This window comes from Nyctereutes procyonoides, unplaced genomic scaffold, assembly GCF_905146905.1.
Source record: "Nyctereutes procyonoides isolate TBG_1078 unplaced genomic scaffold, NYPRO_anot_genome, whole genome shotgun sequence".
NCBI lineage: Eukaryota > Metazoa > Chordata > Mammalia > Carnivora > Canidae > Nyctereutes > Nyctereutes procyonoides.
Window position 1 is genome coordinate 51,877,576 of NW_026575046.1, and position 23,688 is coordinate 51,901,263.

At 40.5% G+C, this 23,688-nt stretch overlaps 1 protein-coding gene across 5 annotated transcripts in view; it reads left to right on the forward strand.

Annotated features, from left to right (window-relative positions):
* ZNF346 (zinc finger protein 346) overlaps positions 1-23,688 on the forward strand; it is a 70,971-nt gene that overhangs the window by 12,556 nt on the left and 34,727 nt on the right. For 3 of the 5 annotated variants that reach the window (XM_055325008.1, XM_055325007.1, XM_055325009.1), the window contains one exon: positions 22,331-22,943. The exons of 1 other annotated variant lie outside the window; for it this stretch is intronic. In XM_055325008.1, coding sequence (XP_055180983.1) covers positions 22,769-22,943 — 175 coding nt within the window. In that variant the 5' untranslated portion in view covers positions 22,331-22,768. Of the gene's footprint in view, positions 1-22,330; positions 22,944-23,688 lie in introns of those variants that run through there. One more of the 5 variants, XM_055325011.1, reaches the window with a different exon arrangement.

Sequence of the window (23,688 nt, forward strand, 5' to 3'; positions counted from 1 at the left end):
TAACACTCACAATAAGAAGCATACCTTGTATTCCTCAACTGGAAGAAGTTTACTTTGCATATGCCAGCAGGAAGCAGGAAGAATTTTTCCTTGCCCAGCAACAGCCTAGCCAATGAGAACTCAGCAAAACACCACTTCCAGCTTCTTTTCCCCCAAAAAAGCAAGCCCTTCTCCTCTGTTCTCAGGGCTTGCCTACCACTCACCATAGTTTGCTTATCCTGAATTATAATTCCACTGCTTTTCCCAAATAAACTCACGTTGCTGGTAAAATAGCTGTTTTTGGTTTTGTTTAAAGATTTTACTTATTTATTTGAGAGGGAGAGCACAAGCAGGAGGAGGGGCAGTGGGAGGAGCAGACTCCCTACTGAGCAGGGAGTTCAATGCAGAGCTCCATCCCAGGACCCAGAGATCATGATCTGAGCTGAAGGCAGATGTTTAACTGACTGAGTCACTCAGGCGCCCTGGCTCTTTTGTTTTTTAAGGTCAAAATAAGTTAAAACCTTTATTGTATTTCTAGTTTTAGAACCTTCTTAACATTTCCTAAAAAATAAAATCAACAAGGATGGGGAGAAAACTCTAAATGGGATACAAGTAGAAATATCAAACCATTGCAATTGAATAACATAACCACACTGAAGAGAGAGGGGAAATTTACACTGAAAAAGAGAAAAAACAAATGCATACAGATGCATAATACACAACCACACGCACACACACACACACACACACGTATATATGTGTATTATGTATCCCAAGTCTATATTCTAGGAATATCTAGAAGCAATGACACCCCAATAGGAATGAGAACACCTAGATCGCAGATCTCGGTTTTTAAAACCATTCTCTACTATACAGAACTAGGACTCCTCAAAAAATTGGCTAACTCCAGAGAAAGAACAAGAGGAGTCTGATCATCTATGTAAGTAAAGAAATGCTCAAAGAAAGATGAAAACATGTCAAACATATAGGACCAACTTGAAGCAGTTTCTAGGGTCAATATGGAACAATATAAAAAATCAAAATAAATAATGATAGTCATGGACTGTAGCTCATTAAATAAAATAATTATTGAGTCTATATTGATATAAATACATAAATAAGGGAAAAGGGACAGCTCTTCCATTAGGTAGAATGTCAATTAATAAATGTAGAAGGAATGAAGGAATTAGAAAACCACCATTTGGCAACCAACAGAGTAACAATTAAGGCACTGTCACATGTGAATACTAAAACTAGTGGATACAAGGTTGATAACCAACAATATGTTTATGTAATCTCAAAGAATGTCCTCACAAAATCATAATTAATTAGAAAGGGAAAAATAGTAACTTTACAGTGGAGAAAACTGGCAGGCACCACCTAATCAAGTAATCAGAGTTATCATCACTAGTAATGAGACACATCAATATCATGTACAATCTGATATGATGCCTGTGCTATTGCTGCCAAAATACATACATAGAGAAACTGAAACAAACCCTGAGGGACAATGGCATGAAAGACAACAAATAAGGAATTCATCCAGATTAAAGGAAACTAAAGAGACATGAAAATTGAATGAAACATATGATCTAGAATTCTCTTCTGCTTTTATAAAGGAAATTATTGGGATCATTAGTGACATTTAAATACAGTCTATAGATTAAATAATACTATTGTGTCAATGTGATTTTTTTACATTGATAACTATACTGTGATTCTATATGAAAATGTCTTTGTTTTTAAGAAATGTACAAAGGGGTGCCTGGGTGGCTCAGTCAGTTAACCATCTGCCTTTGGCTCAGGATGATCTCAGCATTGTGAGATGGAGCTCCTCATCTGTCAGGTCAAGGTCCATCAGGTCCGTGCTCGACAGGGAGTTTGCCTAAAGTTTTCTCTCTCCCTCTGCCCCTCCCCCTGCTCATGCCCTCTCTCTCACTCTCTCTCTAAAGTAAACAAATAAATCTTTTTTTAGTAAACAAATCTTAAAATAAACAAACAAATAAATAAATAAATGTAGAGCATCACGAACAATTAAAGAAGTACAAAATAAAAGCTCCACAGCATATTTGTTAAATTAGCAAAAACAAAGCAGACAAAACTCAATGGTATCAAGACTGTGAGAAAATAAGTATATTTCTTCATTGTGAATGCACTGGAAACAGATGTAATCTTTCCAGAGAGAAATTTGGCAATAGCTGTCAAGAATCATAAAAATGATCATACTAAAAAAAAGTGATCATACTCCCAACCTGAGTAATACCACATTGGGGAATACATCTTATGGAGAAGACTCAAAAGAGAGAAGCACACACTTGAACAAGGATGATTATAGCTAAACAGTATACTTGCTAAAAACTAGAAACAATCCAAATGCTCACCCATGAGAGAGAGGCTAACTTGAAACAGGCCATATTAGAGCAATATAATAACAGTTATTACATTCCCACAGGGAATATCAACAAGAGGACCTCGTAGGAATATGGCAAGAACCATACCAAATAAGGATAAGCTAAAAACAGTAGAATCCCAAGAGATCCATGCACAATGCTGACAACTAACAGACAATGTGTATGTAGGTGTCAAAGAGACAATTTGTAACAAGTAGATAATCTGGAGTTGAAATCTTTTTTAAAAAAATATTTTTATTATTTAATGAAATCCATGTATCCATGTACATGGGAGGGGTGACCATGGCCAGAAGCCAGGGACTAGAACCCCTCAATCCTCATACACAATGTAACAGGTTCTCTCTCTTTTTCAAAATAATTTCATTGATACCCTATGATCCAGCAACTACAGTACTAGGTATTTACCCAAAGGACACAAAAATACAGATTTTTTTTCAAAAATACAGATTTGAAGGGGTACATGCACCCTGATGTTTACAGCAGCATTATCAATAGTAGCCAAACTATGGAGAGAGCACAAATGTCCATTAACTGATGAATGGATAAAGAAGATGTGAGATATACATACAATGACTATTACTCAACCAACAAAAAGAATGAAATCTTGCCATTTGCAATGACATGGGTGGAGCTAGAGTATATTATGCTAAGCAAAATAAGTCAGACAAATACCATATGCTTTCACTCATATATGGAATTTAAGAAACAAAACAGGGGATCCTTGCGTGGCGCAGTGGTTTGGCGCCTGCCTTTGGCCCAGGGCGCAATCCTGGAGACCTGGGATCAAGTCCCACGTCGGGCTCCTGGTGTATGGATCCTGCTTCTTTCTCTGCCTCTCTCTCTCTCTCTCTCTCTCTCTCTCTCTCTGTGACTATCATAAATAAATAAACATTTAAAAAAAAAAAGAAACAAAACAGATGAACATAGGGGAAGGGGGGAAAAAAAGGGAAGCAAACCATAAGAGTCTTTTTTTTTTAAGATTTTATTTATTTATTCATGAGAGACACAGAGGAGAGAAAGGGAGAGAGAGAGAGAGAGAAGCAAGCTCCATGCAGGGAGCCTGATGTGGGACTTGATCCTGGGTCTCCAAAATCAAGCCCTGGGCTGAAGGCAGCGCTAAACCACTGAGCCACCTGAGCTGCCTGAGTTGCCTCACCATAAGAGACTCTTTATGATAGAGAACAATCTGAGGGATCATGGAGGGAAGTGAGTGGGGGATGGGCTAAATGGGTGATGGGTATTAAGGAGAGCACTTATTATGATAAGCACCAGTGCTTGGGTGTTATGCTATATGTTGACAAATCAACTCCAATAAAAAAATACAAAAAACAAAAAAGCACCAGTGCTATATATATGTGATAAATATAACCAGTTATATGTAAATGATGAATCACTAAATTCTACTCCTGAAACCAGTATTATGCTATATGTTAATTAACTAGAATCTAAATAAAAACTTGAAAAGGGAAACAAAAAACTCATTTCTTGAGTATTGGCTTTTTGAACTACAGGCAGCAGAACTTGGGTTTTTCAGTAATGGTTCCACATCAGGACAGACAAGCTAAGAGATCCTCAAGTCTGAAAACCAAGTCCTCAGGCCCTAGCGTAGGAGTACCACTCAGAGAGAAGCTTGTCACTGGTCCCATTTTCTGCAGCTCCAGAGCCCTAGCTTAGATTTTGCTTTCAGGGAAAAGCAGGGAGGAGGAGAGAACTGGTAGCTCCTACTCTCTTCCCAAAGTAACTGAACTTGGGAATTTAAAGTCATTTAAAACAAAGCTTGGACAAATTCAAGTGCCCATAAGAAACACAGTGGCTGCAGTAAAAATTAATTGGGAGAAGAATCAAGATGCAAGATAAATTACAGGCCAGCTAGTCCACAGGAAAAAGCCAGGGAATAATACAGCTGGGAGGAGCATTCTGACTGGAGTCAGAATAAATAAATGCTGACCTCAGGAACTATTATTTCAAAGGACCCAGATTTGATTGGATAAATTCACAGAGTAACTTATGCCCCAGTGCATTGTTGAAAACACAGCAATCGGCTGGCAATTAGGAAAGTTTAACTGGGTAGGATCAAGGAAAGAGATGAATAGAGTCCTACCAAAGTCACTGTCATCCTAAAAATATAAAATCAAAAGCTGTGTCTCCTTGAGGTACAACATCAGAGGCTTAACACTGATGTGGGGGGCTGGGAAATAGACTTTAAAGTAATCCAGCCAATCACTAAACAAATAAACAAGCAAATAACAATAAGTCCTGGAGGGTTGAAGGGACCAGTACTCAGAGTTGCTGTATTAGTCAAGTCATTTTAAGGAATTGGTCCACAAAATTAAAAAGGCAGACAACTCCCAAGTTCCTAAGGGGTAAGTCAGCAACCTAGAAACCTAGGAAAGCTAATGGCCCTAGTTCCATTTCAAGACCAAAAGCATCAAGAGAGCCAATGATGTAGTTCTCATGCAAAGGATAGCAGAGGGCAGCCCGGATGGCTCAGCGGTTTAGCGCCGCTTTCAGTCCAGGGCGTGATCCTGGAGTCCCAGGATCGAGTCCTGAATCAGGCTCCCTGCGTGGAGCCTGCTTCTCCCTCTGCCTGTGTCTCTGCCTCTCTCTATGTCTCTCATGAATAAATAAATAAAATCTTAAAAAAAAAAAAAAAAGACTATTAGAACTAGTAATTGAGGGATCCCTGGGTGGCGCAGCGGTTTGGCGCCTGCCTTTGGCCCAGGGCGCGATCCTGGAGACCCGGGATCAAATCCCACGTCACGCTCCCGGTGCATGGAGCCTGCTTCTCCCTCTGCCTATGTCTCTGCATCTCTCTCTCTCTGTATGACTATCGTAAATAAATTTAAAAAAAAAAAAATTTAAAAAAAAATAAAAATAAAAATAAAAAAAGAACTAGTAATTGAGTTCAGTAAGGTTACAGAACACAAGATCAATAAACAAAACTAAATTATATTTCTATAAACTTGTAATGAGCAATCTGAAAATTAAATTAAGACAACAATTCCAGGATGGATGGATGGCTCGGTCAGTAGAATGTGTGACTCCAGATCTGGGAACCATGAGTTTGAGCCCCATGTTGGGTGTGGAGATCACTTAAATAAATAAAACTTGAAAAAAAAAAAAGAAAAAGAAAACAGTTCCACTTACAATGGCATCATAAAGGAATAAAATACTTAGCGTGACTTTAACAAAAGGACATATGGAACGTATTCTGAAAACTACAAAACATTGTTGAAAGAAATTGAAGAGGATCTAAATAATTGGGAAAACATCCCATGGGCACAATCAGAAGACTTAACACTGTTAATATGAAAATACCCCCAAACTGATCTACCAATTCAACACTATCTCTATTGTTAGGTTTTTTGGTAACTAAATGGAAATGAGACCGCCAAGGCAAGCGAGGGTCCAAGAACAGATTTTATTGCAGGCACCCTCGGGCAAGGTTCCACGACTCACGGAGGGGAAGAGTGAGTCGGGGAAGTCGCGCCAAGACAAGGTGGCAGGGGGTTTACATAACGTTGTAAGGCAGAACGGTTTCCTATTGGTTGGCTCATATGCAAAGGAAGGATTGCAATCCAACCAGTCAGAGTGACGCTCACTATGCAAAGGAAGGATTGCAATTCGGTCAGTTAAAGGTGACTTCCTCCTCTGGGGTTTGAAGGGCATTGGGTCCGGTTGGGTAAGTCCAAAGGAGAGGTCTAAGGGTCTGCGTCAAGCTGTCAGCAGGTCATTGGTCCATTGGCGTCCCAGGTGGAGGTGGTGACAGGAACCTCAGCCATTTGGGGTATCCGCCATCTTGAGGAGTTTCTCTTCCCGCCTGGCCCCAACATCTATCAGAACCCCAGTGGACTTCTTCATAGAAATTGACAAACTACTGCTAAAATTCGTATATAATTGCAAGAGAAGCAGAACAGCCAAAACAACACACTTCACTATTTTAAAACTTATTATAAAGCAATGATAATCAACACAGTGTGGTACTGAGCAAAAGATAGACATACAGATCAATGGAATAGAATTGAGAGTCTAGAAATAAAATCAAACTATTATGATCTAATGATTTCTTTTTTTTTTTTTGATCTAATGATTTCAACCCAACAATCTTGCAACCAAAATTGGATCATCCCAAGACCATCCAATAGGGAAGAATAGTATTTTCAATAAATGGTGGTAGGACAACTGGATAACCACAAGAAAGAGAATGAAGTTGGACCTTACTTCACACAGCATACAAAACTTACCTCAAAAACAATTGAAGAGCTAAAACTATAAAAATTCTTAGAAGAAAACATGAGAGTAAATCTTCATGACCTTAGATTCGTCAATGATATCTTGAATATGACACCAAAAGCATAGGAAACAAAAAATAAACTGACTCCAAAATTTAAAACTTTTGTGCATCAAAGGACACTATCAAGAGAGTGAAAAGACACCCCACAGAATGGGAGACAATTCTTGCAAGCCATATATCCAATAAGGGATTAATGTCTAGAATATATATTTTTTAAAACTTTAAATCTCAACAACAACAAAACACAACCCAAATCAAAAGCAAAGGTCTTGAATAGACATTTCTCCAAAGATGATATACAAAGGTCTAATATGGATATTAAAAGATGTCCAACATTATTAGTCACACCAAAACCACAATGAGATACCACTTCACATACATTAGGATGATTGTTACTTAAAAAATGGAAAATAACAAGTATTGTCCAGGATGTAGAGAAATTGGAACTCTATTACATTGCTAGTGGGAATGTAAAATGGTGTAGCACTGTGAAAAACAGGTTGGTAGTCCCTCTGAAAGAAACAAAATTAGCAGATAATCCAGCAAGTCCATTCCTTGGTATAGGTCCAAAAGAATTGAAACCAGGGTCTCATAATATCCAAAATATATAAAGAATTCAATAAAAAAGGGGGTGCCTGGGTGGCTCAGTAGTTAAGCATCCTACTCTTGATTTCAGCTCGGGTCACAACATCAGGGTTGTCAAATGGAGCCCCACATCAGGCTCCACATTGGGCATGGAGCCTGCTTAAGATTCTCTCTCACCCTTCTCTCACTGACCCTTCCCCCTCTCTCCCTCTCTTAAAAAAGAGCAAATAATCCTATTTAAAAATAACCTCTGGATTGTGTATAAGCTTCACCTAGCTAAAAAAAAACAAAAACAAAAATTTAAAAAAAATCCCTTAAGTTGAGGGGCACCTGGGTGGCTCAGTGGTTGAACACCTGCCTTTGGCTCAGGTCATGATCCCAGGCCTGGAATTCAGGCTCCCTGTCGGAATAAATGAAATCTTTTTTTAAAAAAATGATAAATAAAAAATAAAATAAAATAAAATAAAAAGATAACTAAAATCTTTTTTTAAAAAATTCCCTAAGTTGAAAATAAATAGAAATAAGTTAACTAAACTGAGTATCAAATTGGTTGCCACAGGGATCCCTGGGTGGCGCAGCGGTTTAGTGCCTGCCGTTGGCCCAGGGCGCAAATCCCATGTCAGGCTCCCGGTGCATGGAGCCTGCTTCTCCCTCTGCCTGTGTCTCTGCCTCTCTCTCTCTCTCTGTGTGTGACTATCATAAATAAATAAATAAAAATTAAAAAAAAAAAACAAATTGGTTGCCACATAAAGAAGTCCCAGATATACTTCAAGGACTTTAGAAAACAGTATTTTTGACTGCACATCCTAAGTGGGACACAATGAAAGAACAAAAAGATCTATAAAGAAATTTTAAACTTCCCTCAGCTCTTTTATTATTTGTAGTAATTTCAGATTTAACATTTTGACTTTTTTTTATATTTTAGGTTAAAGCAAAGAAATAATTATGTTAATGAAATTAGGAATCAAGATTTTTTTCTTTTTTAAATATTTATTTATTCATTCATTCATTCATTCATTCATTCATAAGAGACACAGAGAGAAGCAGAGACAAAGGCAGAGGGTGAAGCAGGCTCCCCATGGGGAGCCCGATGTGGGACTCAGTCCCAGGACCCCAGGATCACAACCCAAGCCAAAGGCAGAGACACTCAACCACTGAGCCACCCAGGAATCAAGATTTTCAGTGAAAGACATTTATATGTATAATTTTGAAATTAAAGAAATGAAATGGAAACACCCTAATGGGGATCCCTGGGTGGCGCAGCGGTTTGGCACCTGCCTTTGGCCCAGGGCGTGATCCTGGAGAACCCGGGTCGAATCCCACATCGGGCTCCCGGTGCATGGAGCCTGCTTCTCCCTCTGCCTATGTCTCTGCCTCTCTCTCTCTGTGACTATCATAAATAAATAAAAAAACTTACAAAAAATAAATTTAAAAAAAAAGGAAACACCCTAATGTTAAACCTGAATGGAAAAATACAAACATGAACTAATTATTTTATTTTTTTGAACTAATTATTTTAATATGTATCTTTAAATGCTATCCACCAAAATGGACTAGAAGCAATGTCTCTCCATTAACAAGGGTTTTCTATCATCCAGATTGTAATGTCTAATTATCATTCCCCACTAAAAATGAACAAACAACACAAGGTTCTTTAGAGGAATGGCTGAATCAAAGTCTGGTATATGGAAAGTGTACGGTGAGCCTAGGCTATCTTATTTGTGCCAGAAAGCAAAGATTTATAGAATATCAAAAATATTTATAGAATATCAAATATCAAAAATTTATAGAATATCAAATATCAAATATCAAAGATTTATATAATATCAAAAGGGCCAAACTTTAAAGAAAAACTATTGGAATGAAAGATCAATCAATAGCCAGAGTCATAAAAATCCTAGGTTCAAAAAGAATAATAATTCCTTTTCCCTTTGCCTTCTTCTATTCCCTCCACTTCTTTTCCCCTTCTTTCTTGAAAATTAAGTTCTAAAAAAAAAAAAAAGAAAAAAAAAGAAAATTAAGTTCTAAAGCAATAAGGTGGTACAAAAAATATAGGTGTTTGTACCTGGGATGGGAAGAGCCAGTGGCTCAGAGCATAATAATGGAGCCCCAAGGGGTAAGGAGAACATTTATGGAGGAGAGTTGCCAGGGTGGGGAGTAGAATCCAAGTGGGATAAAAAGAACACCCTGCAGAGCAGCCACCTAACATGGAGTATTACAGCCTGTGCAGTGTAAGGAGATTGTCCATATTGGGGGTCAGCACAGTTTAGGGAGTCAGAGACTAAATGAGGTAAGAAAGCTTCATCCATGGAGGTATAGCCTATTTGGGCATGTCAAGAGCCTGAACAGGGTAAGAAAAGGTGATCCACAATGGGATGCCATAGTATGTCTATTGAGAAGGGCAAAGAGCAGCACCACCCCAGTGATGATAAGCATACCTAGTGCCTAATCTATGGTTTCTAAATACCATTGGAATAGCACTAAATAGCACTAAAATGCTCCAGGAAAAATGACTTTGGAAAAATGACTGATTCCATTCCATCATATGGCTGAGGCAGGTAAAGTGTGAAATGAGCCTGGAGTATCTTGTTCTTCCAGAAAGCAAAGAACTATACAAAGGATGGTGAGAGGAGCACCTGAATGGTTCAGTAGGTCAAGTGTCTAACTCTTGATTTCAGTTCAGATCATGATCTTAAAGTTATGAATCGAGCCCACATCAGGCTCCATGCTCAGGGGGGAGTCTGCCTAACTCTCTGGCTCTCGCTCTCGCTCTCCCTGTCTCCCCATCTCTCCTTTGCCCTTTGTCTCTCACCCAACTCACATCCAGGCACACATGCACATGCGCTCTCTCTCTCTCAAATAAATAAATAAATCTTGGGGCACCTGGGTGGCTCAGTGGTTGAGCATCTGCCTTTGGCTCAGGGTATAATCCCAGGGTCCTGGAATCAGGCTCCCCATGGGGAGCCTGCTTCTCCCTCTGCCTGTATCTCTGCCTCTCTCTGTGTATCTCTCATGAATAAATAAATAAATAATTTAATAAATAAATAAATAAATCTTTAAAAAAAAAAGAATGGTGAAGAACCTGAAAAAAAGAAAATGGAAAATAAACAGGCATTGGCAAAAATGTGGGAAAACTGTAACCCTCATGCATTGCTGTTGGGAATGTAAAATGGTAGAGCTGCTATAAACTATAAAAAAGTATGACAGTTCCTCAAAGAGTTAAACATCAAATTTACATATGGTTCAGCAATTCTACTTCTAGGTACATATCCAAAAGGAGTGAAAGCAGAGATTCAAACAGATATGAACACCAATGTTCATAATAGCATTATTCACAAAAGCCAAAAGTATCCATTGAATGATGAATGAATGGTAAACAAAATGTGGTACACATATACATTATATATGTATAATATATATATGTTTGTGTGTGTGTGTGTATATATATATGTGTATACACATATATATATATATATACACACACAATGGAATTTTATTCAGCATTAAGAAGGTAATTCTGATGTACCATGGATGAACCTTAAAAACATTATGTTAAGTTCAATAAGCCAAACACAGAAGGACAAATATATGATTCGACTTACATGAAATACCTAGAATAATTAAAGTCATATAGACAGAAAGTAGAATAGTAGTTATCAAGGGCTAAGGGGAGTGGGTAATGGAGAGTTACCATTAAATGGGTACAGAGGGGATCCCTGGGTGACTCGGCAGTTTAGCGCCTGCCATCGGCCCAGGGCATGAGCCTGGGTTCCTGGGATCGAGTCCCATGTCAGGCTCCCTGCAGAGAGCCTGCTTCTCCCTCTGCCTGTCTCTCTCTCTCTCTCTCTCTCTCTCTCTCTCTCTCTCTCTCTGTGTCTCTCATGAATAAATAAATAAAATCTTTTCAAAAAAAATTTTTTTAAATGGGTAGAGTTTCAGTTTAAGATGATAAAAAAGCTCTAGAGACAGTGGATGATGGTGATGGTGATGGTAATTTTGTACAATAATATAAATTACTGAATGCCACTGAACACTTAATAATGGTTAAATTGATACATTTTATGCTATGTATATCTTGCCAGCATTTTATTTTTTAATATTTATTTATTTATTTATTTATTTATTTATTTATTTATTTATGAGAAAGAGAGAGAGAGAGAGAGAGAGAGAGAGAGAGAGAGCACACAAGCAGGGGCAGGGGCAGAGGGAGAGGGAGAAGCAGACTCCCCACTGAGCAGGGAGCCTGACTTGGGGCTGGATCCCAGGACCCTGGGATTATGACCTGAGCTGAAGACAGATGCTTAACCAGTTAAGCTACCCCAATGCCCCACCAGGATTATTAAAAATTTTTAATAAGGGGGATCCCTGGGTGGTGCAGCGGTTTGGCGCCTGCCTTTGGCCCAGGGCGCGATCCTGGAGACCTGGGATCGACTCCCACATCAGGCTCCCGGTGCATGGAGCCTGCTTCTCCCTCTGCCTGTGTCTCTGCCTCTCTCTCTCTCTCTGTGAGTATCATAAATAAATAAATTTTTTTTAAAAAATTAAAAATTTTTAATAAGGGATGCCTGAGTGGGTCAGTGGTTGAGTGTCTGCCTTTGGCTCAGGGTGTGATCCCGGGTCTGGGGATCAAGTCCTGCATGGGGCTCCCTGCAGGGAGCCAACTTCTCCCTCTGCCTATGTCTCTGCCTCTCTCTCTCTCTCTGGCTCTCATGAATAAATAAATCTTTTTTTAAATGTTCTCAATTGTAAAGTGTTAAAAATGTAAAAGATTACTATTTAAAAAATTTAAATGAAGGCAAAACAGGGCATTTTTTGACAATCAAAAACTGAGAGAATTTATCATGAGCAGACCAACACTACAAGAAATACTAATGGAAAAAAAAAAAAAAGAAATACTAATGGAATCTTAGGTGAAGGAAAATGAGCCAGATGGAGACATGGGACTACAAAACAGAATGAAGAATATCTAAAAGGGTGACTAAATTGGTAAACACACTGACAATTTAAAACAAAAATAATGTCTTGTGGGATTTAAAACAATACATTGAAATAAAATATAGGACAACAAAACACAGGAAGCAGAAAGTGTTAAACGATTTTAAAGAGCTAGTATTTTTCAGAAAGTGTGGAAAAAACTAATCTAGGGTAGACCATGATGAGTTAAGGATGTATATTATAACCTCTAGAACAACCACTGAAAGAATAATCAAATAATGATCAAATATCTGAATAGTTAAATAATAAAAAATAAAGGATAAAAAAATAGAATGATAAAATGTATTATCCAATCCAAGAGAAGGCAAAAACAGAAGAGAATAAAGGAACAAAGAACAGATGGAGTGAACAGAAAACAGCAAAATGGTAAAAAATAAACTCACTATATCAGTAATTAAACAGAAATAGACTAGACACTCTTATAAATAAAAGAAAAAGACTGTCATACTGGATTTTTTGTTGTTGTTTATTTTATTTTGTCATACTGGGTTTTAAAAATTCAACTATATGCTATTTACAGAGATGCATTTTAAATATAATGTCATCAAGGTTAAAAGAACACAAAGCAACAGGATAGAAAAATATGTACTATGTAAATACAAACAGAAAAGAGCTAGCTAAGCTAAATTAATGTCAGATAAAGTAGACTTTAGAGGGCAGCCCCAGTGGTGCAGCGGTTTAGCGCCGCCTGCAGCCCGGGGTGTGATCCTGGGGACCCGGGATTGAGTCCCACGTCAGGCTCCCTGCATGGAGCCTGCTTTTCCCTCTGCCTGTGTCTCTGCCTCTCTCTCTCTAAATAAATAAATAAGCCTGTAATAAAAAAAAAAAAGTAGACTTTAAGTATTACTAGAGATAAGGAAGGGCATTTCACACTGATAAGAATCTAACTTTTATAGTTAGACTCTTTTTTATGTTTTTTAGTTTTTTATGACGTTCCTATTATATATTCAGAAATAAAATAAATGTAGCAAAAAAACCCCAACAGACCAAAAAGTAAAGTAGAGGAATTCAGTCACAGTTGGAGATTTGAACACATGCACCCCACCTCAATAATCGAGAGTACTAAAAAAATTTCAGTAAGGATATAGACTATCTGGGGATCCTCAGGGATGAGTGGCTCAGCGGTTGAGCTTCTGCCTTCGCCTGAGGGCGTGATCGTGGGATCTAGTCCCACATCAGGCTCCTTGCTCAGGTTCCTTGCAGGGAGCCTGCTTCTCCCTCTGCCTATGTCTCTGCCTCTCTCTCTCTGTGTGTGTCTCTCATGAATAAATAAATAAATAAATCTTTAAAAAATGTAAAAAAAAGATATAGACTATCTGAATACAGCATCAACCACGTTGACATAATTTAATTTTTTAAAGATTTTATTTATTTATTCATGACAGAGAGAGAGAGAGGGAGAGGGCAGAGACACAGGCAGAGGGAGAAGCAGGCTCCATGCAGGGAGCCCGACACGGGACTCGATCCCAGGTCTTCAGGATCAGGCCCTGGGCTGAAGGCGGCACCAAACCGCTGAGCCACCAGGGCTGCCCAACATAATTGAATATTTATATAATGCTACACACAACTGAAAAATACACATTCTTTTCTTTTTTAAAGATTTTATGTATTTATTCATGAAAGACAGAGAGAGAGAGAGAGACATAGGCAGAGGGAGAAACAGGCTCCCTGCAGGGAGCCCGATGTGGGACTAGATCCTGGGACCCAGGGATCACGCCCCAAGCCAAAGGCAGACACACTCAACCGCTGGGCCACCCAGGTGTCCCTACACATTCTTTTCAAATACAAATGGAATATTCACCAAAAAGACCATACACTGGGCTATAAAACAAATCTTAAGATTTCAAAAGACTGGGCAGCCCCGGTGGCTCAGCGGTTTAGCGCCACCTTCAGCTTGGGGTGTGATCCTGGAGACCCGGGATCAAGTCCCACGTTGGGTTCCCTGCATGCAGTCCACTTCTCTCTATCTCTCTGCCATGAATAAATAAATAAAATCTTCTTAAAAATGTTTTCAAAAGACTGAAGTCTTACAGAATATGTTCTGTGATCACAATGGATTAAATCAGAAATTAACAATAAGAAATCTAGAAAACCCCAAATATTTGGAAATGAGCAACTCATTTATACAAGGTTCAAGATTGGACAAAATGAATCTGTAACAATAGTATTCAGGATGATTCCCTTTGGCTGAAAATAAGCATAGTGAACATTCTGGGACTTGAAATGGTCTACATCTTAATATGGGTAGTAATTACACAGGTGTATTTATATACAAAAATTTATTCAAGATTTGTACTTGTATCCTTTATTCCATTAAGTTATACCTCAGTAAAAAAAAGTAAATCAGGGACACCTGGGTGGCTCAGCAGTTGGGCATCTGCCTTCTGCTAAGGGCGTGATCTTGGGGTTCCGAGATCGACTCCCACATCAGGCTCCCTACATGGAGCCTGCTTCTCCCTCTGCCTATGTCTCTGCCTCTCTCCCTCTCTGTCTCTCATGAATAAATAAGATCTTTTAAAAAAATGTTTGAAAAAATAAAAATATAAAAAAATGTTTGATGAGTTAAAAAAAGGAAAGAGATAAAAAAATAGAATAAAAAGACCTACCACACAGCTAATAGCATTTACACCCACTAGATTGGCAAAAGATAAAGAAGTCTGACAGTATGAAGTGGAGAGAATGAAAATCAATAGGAACTCTTATACTTTGCTGATGAGAATATAAATTGATACAACCACTTGAGAAAACAATTTGGCATTAGCTTGTAAAGTACAACATTCATAAACCCTATCAACTAGCAATTCAATTCTTAGGTATATATTCTAAGAAACTCCTGTCCAAATGCACCAGGAGTTAAATATAAAAATGTTGGGGTACCTGGTATCTCGGTTGGTAGAGCATGCAACTCTTGGGGTTGTGAGTTTGAGCCCCACACTGGGTGTAGAGGTTACTTAAAAAAATTAAAAATCTTTTTAAAAATGTTCATAGTTGGGATCCCTGGGTGGCGCAGCAGTTTGGCGCCTGCCTTTGGCCCAGGGCGCGATCCTGGAGACCCGGGATCGAATCCCACGTCAGGCTCCCGGTGCATGGAGCCTGCTTCTCCCTCTGCCTGTGTCTCTGCCTCTCTCTCTGTGACTATCATAAATAAATAAAAATTAAAAAAAAAATGTTCATAGTAACCTTGTTCATAATAGCAAAATTGAAACATTTCAAATGTCCATCAACAGAACAGATAAATCAATTATGGTATACTCACATAACAGAATATTATCCCACAATGAAAAATGAATGAACTAGGGGTGCCAGGCCAACTCTGTCAGTGGAGCAAGTGATTCTTAATCTCAAGGTTGTGAGTTCAAGCCCTAGGTTGAGTGTAGAGCCTACTTAAAAAAAAAAAAAAATTATAGGACGCCTGAGTGGCTCAGTGGTTGAACGTCTGCCTTCAGCTCAGGGTGTGATCCTGGGGTCCCAGGATCAGGTCCTGCCTCGAGTTCCCTGCGTGGGGCCTGCTTCTCCCTCTGCCTGTGTCTCTGCCTCTCTCTCTCATGAATAAATAAATACAATCTTTTTTAAAAATTAATAAACTATACTTACTTGCAACAACATGGATATTAGAAACTTAATGTCGAGGGGCACCTAGGGGGTTAGTCGGTTAAGTGTCTACCTTCACCTCAGGTCATGATGCCGGGATCCTGGGATCAAGCCCTGCATTGGGTTCCCTGCTCAGCGGGGAGCCTGCTTCTCCCTTTCCTCTGCCTCTCCCCCCACTTTATCATGCTCTTTCTCTCTGTCAAATAAATAAAGTAATTAATTAATTAATTAATTAAAAATTTTTAAAGAAACAATGTCGAGGGAAAAAGGGAAGTCACAGAAAAATACAAATAGTATGATACCATGTTATGAAGATCAAATGTAAGCAAAATTAATATGTTGTTTAAGCATGTACATAACTTTTTAAAGCAGAGCAATTAAAAACAGAAAATTCAGAATAGTGGTTAAGAATAAGTGGGGTGATGGGGCAACTGGGTGGCTTGGTCAATTAAGCATCTGCCTTAGGCTCAGGTCATGATCTCACGGGATCTGCTTCTCTCTCTACCTCTCCCCCTTCTCATGCACTCTCTCATGCTCTCTCTCTCTCTCTCTCTCAAATAAAAAAATCAATCTAATCTTAAAAAAAAATAGGTAGGGTGAGGGGAACCTGGGTGGCTCACTTGGTTGAGCATCTGACTCTTGATTTCAGCTCAGGTCATGATCTCAGGATCTTGAGTGTGCTTGAGGGTTCTCTCCCTCTGCCTCTACTCTTCCCCTAACTCACACATGCTCTGTCTCTAAGATAAACAAATCTTAAAAAAAAAAAATCAGAGTCAGGGTTAGGCAAGGTGCCTGGGTGACTCTCAGTTAGGTGTCTGACTCAGTTTCAGCTCGGGTCATGAGTCATGAGATCAGGCTCCATGTCCAGATCCACACTCAACAGAGTCTGCTTGAAGAATCTCTCCCTCTGCCCCACCCCCCACTCTCTCCTTCTCTCTAAAATAAATAAACCCTAAAAAAAAAAAAAAAGGGATCCCTGGGTGGCGCAGCGGTTTGGCGCCTGCCTTTGGCCCAGGGCGCGATCCTGGAGACCCGGGATCGAATCCCACGTCAGGCTCCCGGTGCATGGAGCCTGCTTCTCCCTCTGCCTGTGTCTCTGCCTCTCTCTCTCTCTCTCTCTATCATAAATAAATAATAAAAAAAATTAAAAAAAAAAGAATGCATGGGGTGATATGGGGTGCCTGAGTGGCACAGTCTGTTAAAGGTCCAATTCTTGGTTTCGGCTCAAGTCATCATCTAAGGGTCATGAGATCAAGTCACATATTAAGCTCAGCTGGCATTTGCTTAAGACTCTCTCTCTGCCCCTTCCCACTCCCAATCCACCCCTGCTCACATGCATGTGCTCTTACCCTCTCTCTCAAATAAATAAATAAATAAATAAATCCTAAAAAAAAAAAAAAAAGAATAGGTGCAGTGATAATGTTCTAGTCAGACTGGATGATGAATTCATGAGTTTCATTATACTATTACTCTTTATAAGTTATATCTAATATATATGCATTAAATATGATGACTTAAAATTTTTTAAATAAGGAAAAAGCAGTAGAAAGTGTTATAGAAGCACAGAGAAAGGAGTTGGTTACTTCTTCCTAGAAGAAGAGGAAAAGATAAGGAGAATTTCATTTAGTAGGTGTGTCAGGGATCCCCATGATCACCCAGGTTTGATGACTGACTCAAGGACTTATAGGATTCAGTATCAGTTGCACTTATGGTTATGATACATTACAGCCAAAAAATACAAAGCAAAATCAACAAAGAATATCAAGTGTACAAGACAAGATAGTGTAAGGGCATTAAATGCAGTATGAACAGGGATCCCTGGGTGGCTCAGCGGTTTGGCGCCTGCCTTTGGCCGGGGGTGTGATCCTGGAGTCCCGCGACAGGCTCCCCGCATGGAGCCTGCTTCTCTCTCTGCCTGTGTCTCTGTCTCTGTCTGTCTGTCTGTCTCTCTCTCTATGTCTATCATGAATAAATAAATAAATCTTTTCTTAAAAAATGCAGTATGAACAGTACATGCACAGGCAAAGAGCTATGAAAGGATGCCCCAGCCAGGAAACAACCCACACGGCTGAAAAGTTCTCAGTATGGCTGTAACACAAGGTGCTTGCGAGAGTATCAGAAGAAGGGAATGGATAGGGCACTAGGTGGCTCTGTCAGTTAAGTATCTCCCCTTAACTCTGGTCATGATCTCAGGGTCCTGGGATCAAGCCCTATGTCCAGCTCCCTGATCAGTAGGGAGTCTGCTTTTCCCTCTCCCCTGCCCCTCTCCTTCTGTTCCTTCCAATCTCCTCTGACCCTCCCCTCCCCCTGCTTGTGCTCTTTCTCTCTCTCAAATAAATAAATAAAATGAAGAAGAAGAAGAAGAAGAAGAAGAAGAAGGAGGAGGAGGAGGAGGAGGAGGAGGAGGAGGAGGAGGAGGAGGAAAAGGAGGAGGAGGGAGTGGAGGAGGAGGAGGGAGTGGAGAAGGAAGGAGTCAGACTTTACAATGGGCCTCTTATTCCACAGTAGGACATTTTAACTTTCTCCTATGAGCAATAGGAAAACATTAAGTATTGTTGGTAAGGAAGTATAGTACAGTGCCTGGATGTAATAGGCAGCTTATATTCTCCAAAAATTAAGATGTTGAAGTCCTAACCCCCAATGTGATGCTATTAGGAGGTAGGGCTTTGGGAACTGATTGGGTGCCTTATGAAAGAGACCCTAGGGAACTCTCTCACCCCTTCTGCCACGTTAGGATAGAGGGAGAAGATGGCTATCTATAAATCAGGAAGACAGCTCCCACCAGACACCAGATCTGCCAGGACATTGATCTTGGACCTTCAAGCCTCCAGAACTGCAAGAAATAAACTGATATTTAAGCCATTTGGGCTATGGTATTTTGTTACAGTTCAAGTGGACAAAAATACTGACATAGTATATAGTAGGCCCCAAATAAAGTCTGTTGATTTGATATTACTATGCCGGTTGAAGATCTATATCAATTTCTTAGCAATCTGTCAGTAGAGATGACAGAGCTTCACTGTATCATTTAAAGCCACCCTAGGGGTGCCTGGCTGGCTCAGTCAGTTAAGCCTTTGGCTCAGGTCATGATCCCAGGGTCTGAGATCCAGCCCCACCTCAGGATCTCAGCTCAGCGGGGAGCCTGCTGATCCCTCTCCCTGCCACTCCCCCTGCTTGTACTCTCTCTCTCTGTCAAATAAATAAAATCTTTTTTAAAATTAAAATTAATAAAAAAATTAAATTAAAAATAAACTAATTCACTCTGATCCATAGTCAAATACACAATTAATTGAAATAGGTTCTAAAAATTATGGGATCTAAAACTCTAGATCTAGAAAAGTAGGGTTTAGGTTCATGGAGATGGAGACTAGAACCTAATATTAGTTTGTAAAATTATCAGAAAAATATAGTTTTCAGAATAGACTGGTAACAGCTACCATTTATTTTGTGCTAGGCAATGTGGTAAGTAGTTTATGGAAATTATTTTGTTTTATCTTTACAACCACCTTTAAAGCAGATGTCATTTCCTCATTTTACAGATGAAGAAGCTAATTTACAACCACCTTTAAAGCAGATGTCATTTCCTCATTTTACAGATGAAGAAGCTAATTTACAAATATTAAATGATTTACCTAATATTGCATAGATCAAGACTGCAGAATGGAGCTGTTGATATGAAGCTGAGTATCTCATGGCTTTAACTGATGGCCTGTTTATATCTCAGAGATTATTGGAGTTAATCCCAATCCTGTTGGCTCAGACATTGTCAGAGTACAAGACATCATGGCCATCCATTGTACCTCACATGGCTCTGAACATCCACCCCTCCTGTCCCAAGGGGGAGCTCAGCAGGGCCTGGAATAGTTGGGAGACCCAGGACCACCAGTGGGGTAATGAGAAAAGCTGCCTTATCTGTTTAGTCTAACTTGCCATACAGATATGCTCATTTTCTAAGTGGGCTGTGACATGGAAAAAGTTGGAAAGCTCTACTTGAATCTAATTCTCCTCCTTTCCCTTCTAAAAACCATCTGGAAATCCCAAACCAGTAATCAACAAACACCCCTACATCTTCAATCTGTTCTTGGAAAGTCACTGATTTAAAATTTGGCAAGTCCTGGGATCCCTGGGTGGCGCAGCGATTTGGCGCCTGCCTTTGGCCCAGGGCGCGATCCTGGAGACCCGGGATCGAATCCCACGTCGGGCTCCCAGTGCATGGAGCCTGCTTCTCCCTCTGCCTATGTCTCTGCCTCTCTCTCTCTCTCTCTCTCTCTCTCTCTCTCTCTGTGACTATCATAAATAAATAAAAAAATAAAAAAAAATTAAAAAAAAAATAAAAAATAAAAAATAAAATTTGGCAAGTCCTGAAGACAATGCTTCCCTGCAGCTTTGAAGATACTATAAAATGACCCATCCTGAGCCATGTACTAGGATTGCAGCAAAGATAGGGGGGCGGATGTCATCATCACCCCCCTCTTCCCCCAGCCAACGTCAGCATAGCTTTGTCACTGTTTTCCTCAAGAACAAACCCTGCTGTTCGGACCAATTTCAGATTCTGAGTCAAATAATGTTTGTACACATCCTGTTAGTAAAACTTAATTTATGGTCACTTCTAACAACTGGAGATGTGTTCACAGAGCTGAGAAGTAGAAAGCCTCATGGTAGTGTTCACTAGAGAATAAATCTAAATTGTTTTGAGCATCTAATCAGATTGAGAGTGAGGGGAAAGGGACTATTTTTTGCTCCATTTTGTCAAATATACATGCTTGAATTCTGGGAATTTTACAAAAATGTCCTTCATACCTTTGGATTTCTAGCTGAATAACTCTGCTATGGAAATGTGGGCAACTAGAAACTTTCTATGAGATAAATAAGTAATGTATAGTCATTGTTTTTTAGGCTAGTCATCTGGTATTGGCAAAAGGACACAGATTTGCAGCCTGAGGACTGGTGTTCAAGCATAAGCTCTAATATTAAGTAGCTGTGTGACCCTGATAAAACCCTTACCTCTCCAAGTCTGTTTCTTTATTGTCGAATAAGAAAGAATCCTTCATAGGAGAACTACCCTGGGGGATTAAATGTTAAAGGTGCTTTGTAAACTATAACACTACATAATTATCAACCATCTATTGCATTGTAATAGATGAGTCAGGCATGAGGTCTGACACAGAGCTGATGCACAATATTTATAGTATAAATAAGTAAACCCCACTGGTGAGCTGGGTGATCTCAGGCAAGAAACATCTCAGTTTCTCTCTTTTGCCTTCTCTGATAACCACCTCCCCCTAGTTCATTCATTGGGCTCCAGACATAAAGTCCTTTTTCCTGTTCTTCCAGCAGAGCAAGCTCACCCCTGCCGCAGGTCCTTTGGACCTGCTGTTCCCTCTTCCTGAAACATTCTTCCCCAGCTCTTTGCATGACTTTCCACTTCTCATCAATCCAGTCTTAGATAAAATGTCATTTATTCAGAGGCTTTATTATTCAGTGAGTAATATTCCTTCCACATCATTCACCCAATATATATTCCTGTTTTATTTTCTCCTTAGCACTTATTACTATCTGTTGACTTATTACACTCTCCTCCACTAGAAAAAAAAAAAAAAACACTATACTAGAGCTTCCCTGTCCACAACTGTATTCCAATGCCCAAGATAACATCTAACTCATAGTAAACTCTCAATAAGCATTTGAATAAATGAAGTTGAAATATGATAATTATATTATAAGTTTCATTTTCATTCATTCAACAAATATTTTGTATGTACCTATGAAAGCCCAGGTTCTATTTCAAGATGCTGGGGATTCAACTGAGAACAAAATAGACAAAAATCTCTTTCTTGGGTATGACTACTAGTGGGGAAACAAAGAAAAACAAGGTTAAAAAGTAAAAACATACTATATCTGATAATGTTAAGTGTTAAGAAGGAAAAAAATAATAAAGCAGGAAAGAAGGACATGAAATATGTGTGGAGGTGTTAAATTTTAGATAGAGTAATCAGAGAATGAAATGAGAGGCTGAGCCCTGAGGATATATGGGGGAAATGCATTCCAGGTCATGGTAACTGGCACAGTAATGAAGGTGTTGGAGAGTAGTAACACAATAAAGGATGAGACAGGAAGGTTAGGGGAGTTGGACTGTATAGAGCCCTTTGGCTAGACTAAGGACTTTGGCTTTTACCAAGAGCGAGATGGTAAACTGTTGAAGAATAGGAGCATCAGGGTATCATGATGCGGCTTGTTTTAAGAGGATTGCTGGGGCTGCTGGGCTTCGAATACCTGAAGGGCAAGGGAAAGGACCAGTGAAGACGCTACAATAACCTTGGCAAGAGATGATGGCTCCCCAGGACTCGGGGAGGAGGAGTTGTGGGGATGGAAGATGAAATTTTGGATCTGACAGTCACATTGGGAGAGTTTAAGGGGGAGGTCGGCTCTGGGAGTTAGAACTTGAAACTCAAATGTTATTATTTATTATCAGCAGTAAACCAATCATGAAGATGGAGTCCTGGCTCTACCACATCCTGGTAGCAAACTGCTGAGTCGACTCTTTCTAGGTTCTGGGCCTCAGTTTCCCTAAGAGTAAAACGGAGAAAGTGTTCCCACATAACAAGGGCCTTCAAGAGAATGAAATGAGAAGTGTTGAAGGCTGACAGTGAGCAAGGTGAAAACCTTTGGCTTAAGACTGCACGAACCTGTACCAGAGTGAGGGTGCTGCTGTTAAACCAGAGACTGACTTTCAATTCCACAGCACAGACTCCGAGAACCCCCGGCAGCGACCAAATAGAGGCGTGTGGGCCCGGTACCGCAAGGCGGTCCGCAGAGCCCAAACCTCGCGAGATTTGTTGGCCGGGCAACGTCCCACATCTCGCGAGACCAAGGTTTATGAGCGACTATCGGCCGGTTAGGGCTTGCTGGAAAGATGGAGTATCGCGGGTTGGGCACCGTAGAGGCCGCAGACAGTGGAGGGGCCCGGCCATACAACAGCTCCGAGGAACGAGAAGGACGGGAACCGGACGGGCTGCGCTTCGACCGCGAGAGGGCGCGCCGCCTCTGGGAAGCAGTGTCCGGGGCCCAACCAGTGGGGAGGGAGGAAGGTGAGTCCGGGGACCTCAGAGGCAGCGAGTCCAACCGCCTGCTCATTTCACGGGGAGTGGCGGGAGCGCAGGGCGGGAGCGCGGGGCGGGAGCACGGACAGCCCCCGGGTCTCCGGTCACACCCCCTGGCGCCCGGCCCGCCCCCTTGCGTGACGCGCTCCGGGACTCCTTGACTCGTGCACCCCAGCAGGGCCTGGGTACCATGGGCCAGGTACCCCGAAAATTGAGGCCGCAGCACCACATGAATGAGGTCTCCGGGCTTAAATGGTCAAGGCCCTTCTCGTACTCCGGTCCCTCCATTCTCACCCACCAGAGCGCAGCTCTTCTTAAACTCTTCTTAAACGACTTTCATTCCTATGCAACCCTTCTCGGAGACCCACGGAGCCTTCCTCGCCAGACTACTAGCCCCCCACCATTTCTCACAGACTCCATCGTCCCAGTCCACAGGTTCCCCCACCCCTATGTCCCTTGCCTCCTTTCTCTCATACCCCACACTGCCAAGGACTCCAGAAGGTCTTCTTCCTCTTTTTTTTTTTTTTAACATTTAAGATTTTTTTTTTTTTAAGATTTATTTATTCATGAGAGACACAGAGAGAGAGGGAGAAGCAGGCTCCACGCAGGGAGCCCGACGTGGGACTCGATCCCAGGTCTCCAGGATCACACTTTGGGCTGCAGGCGGCGCTAAACCGCTGAGCCACCCGGGCTGCCAGTCCGGAAGGTCTTCTTAACCCTATGTTCCTCCTGG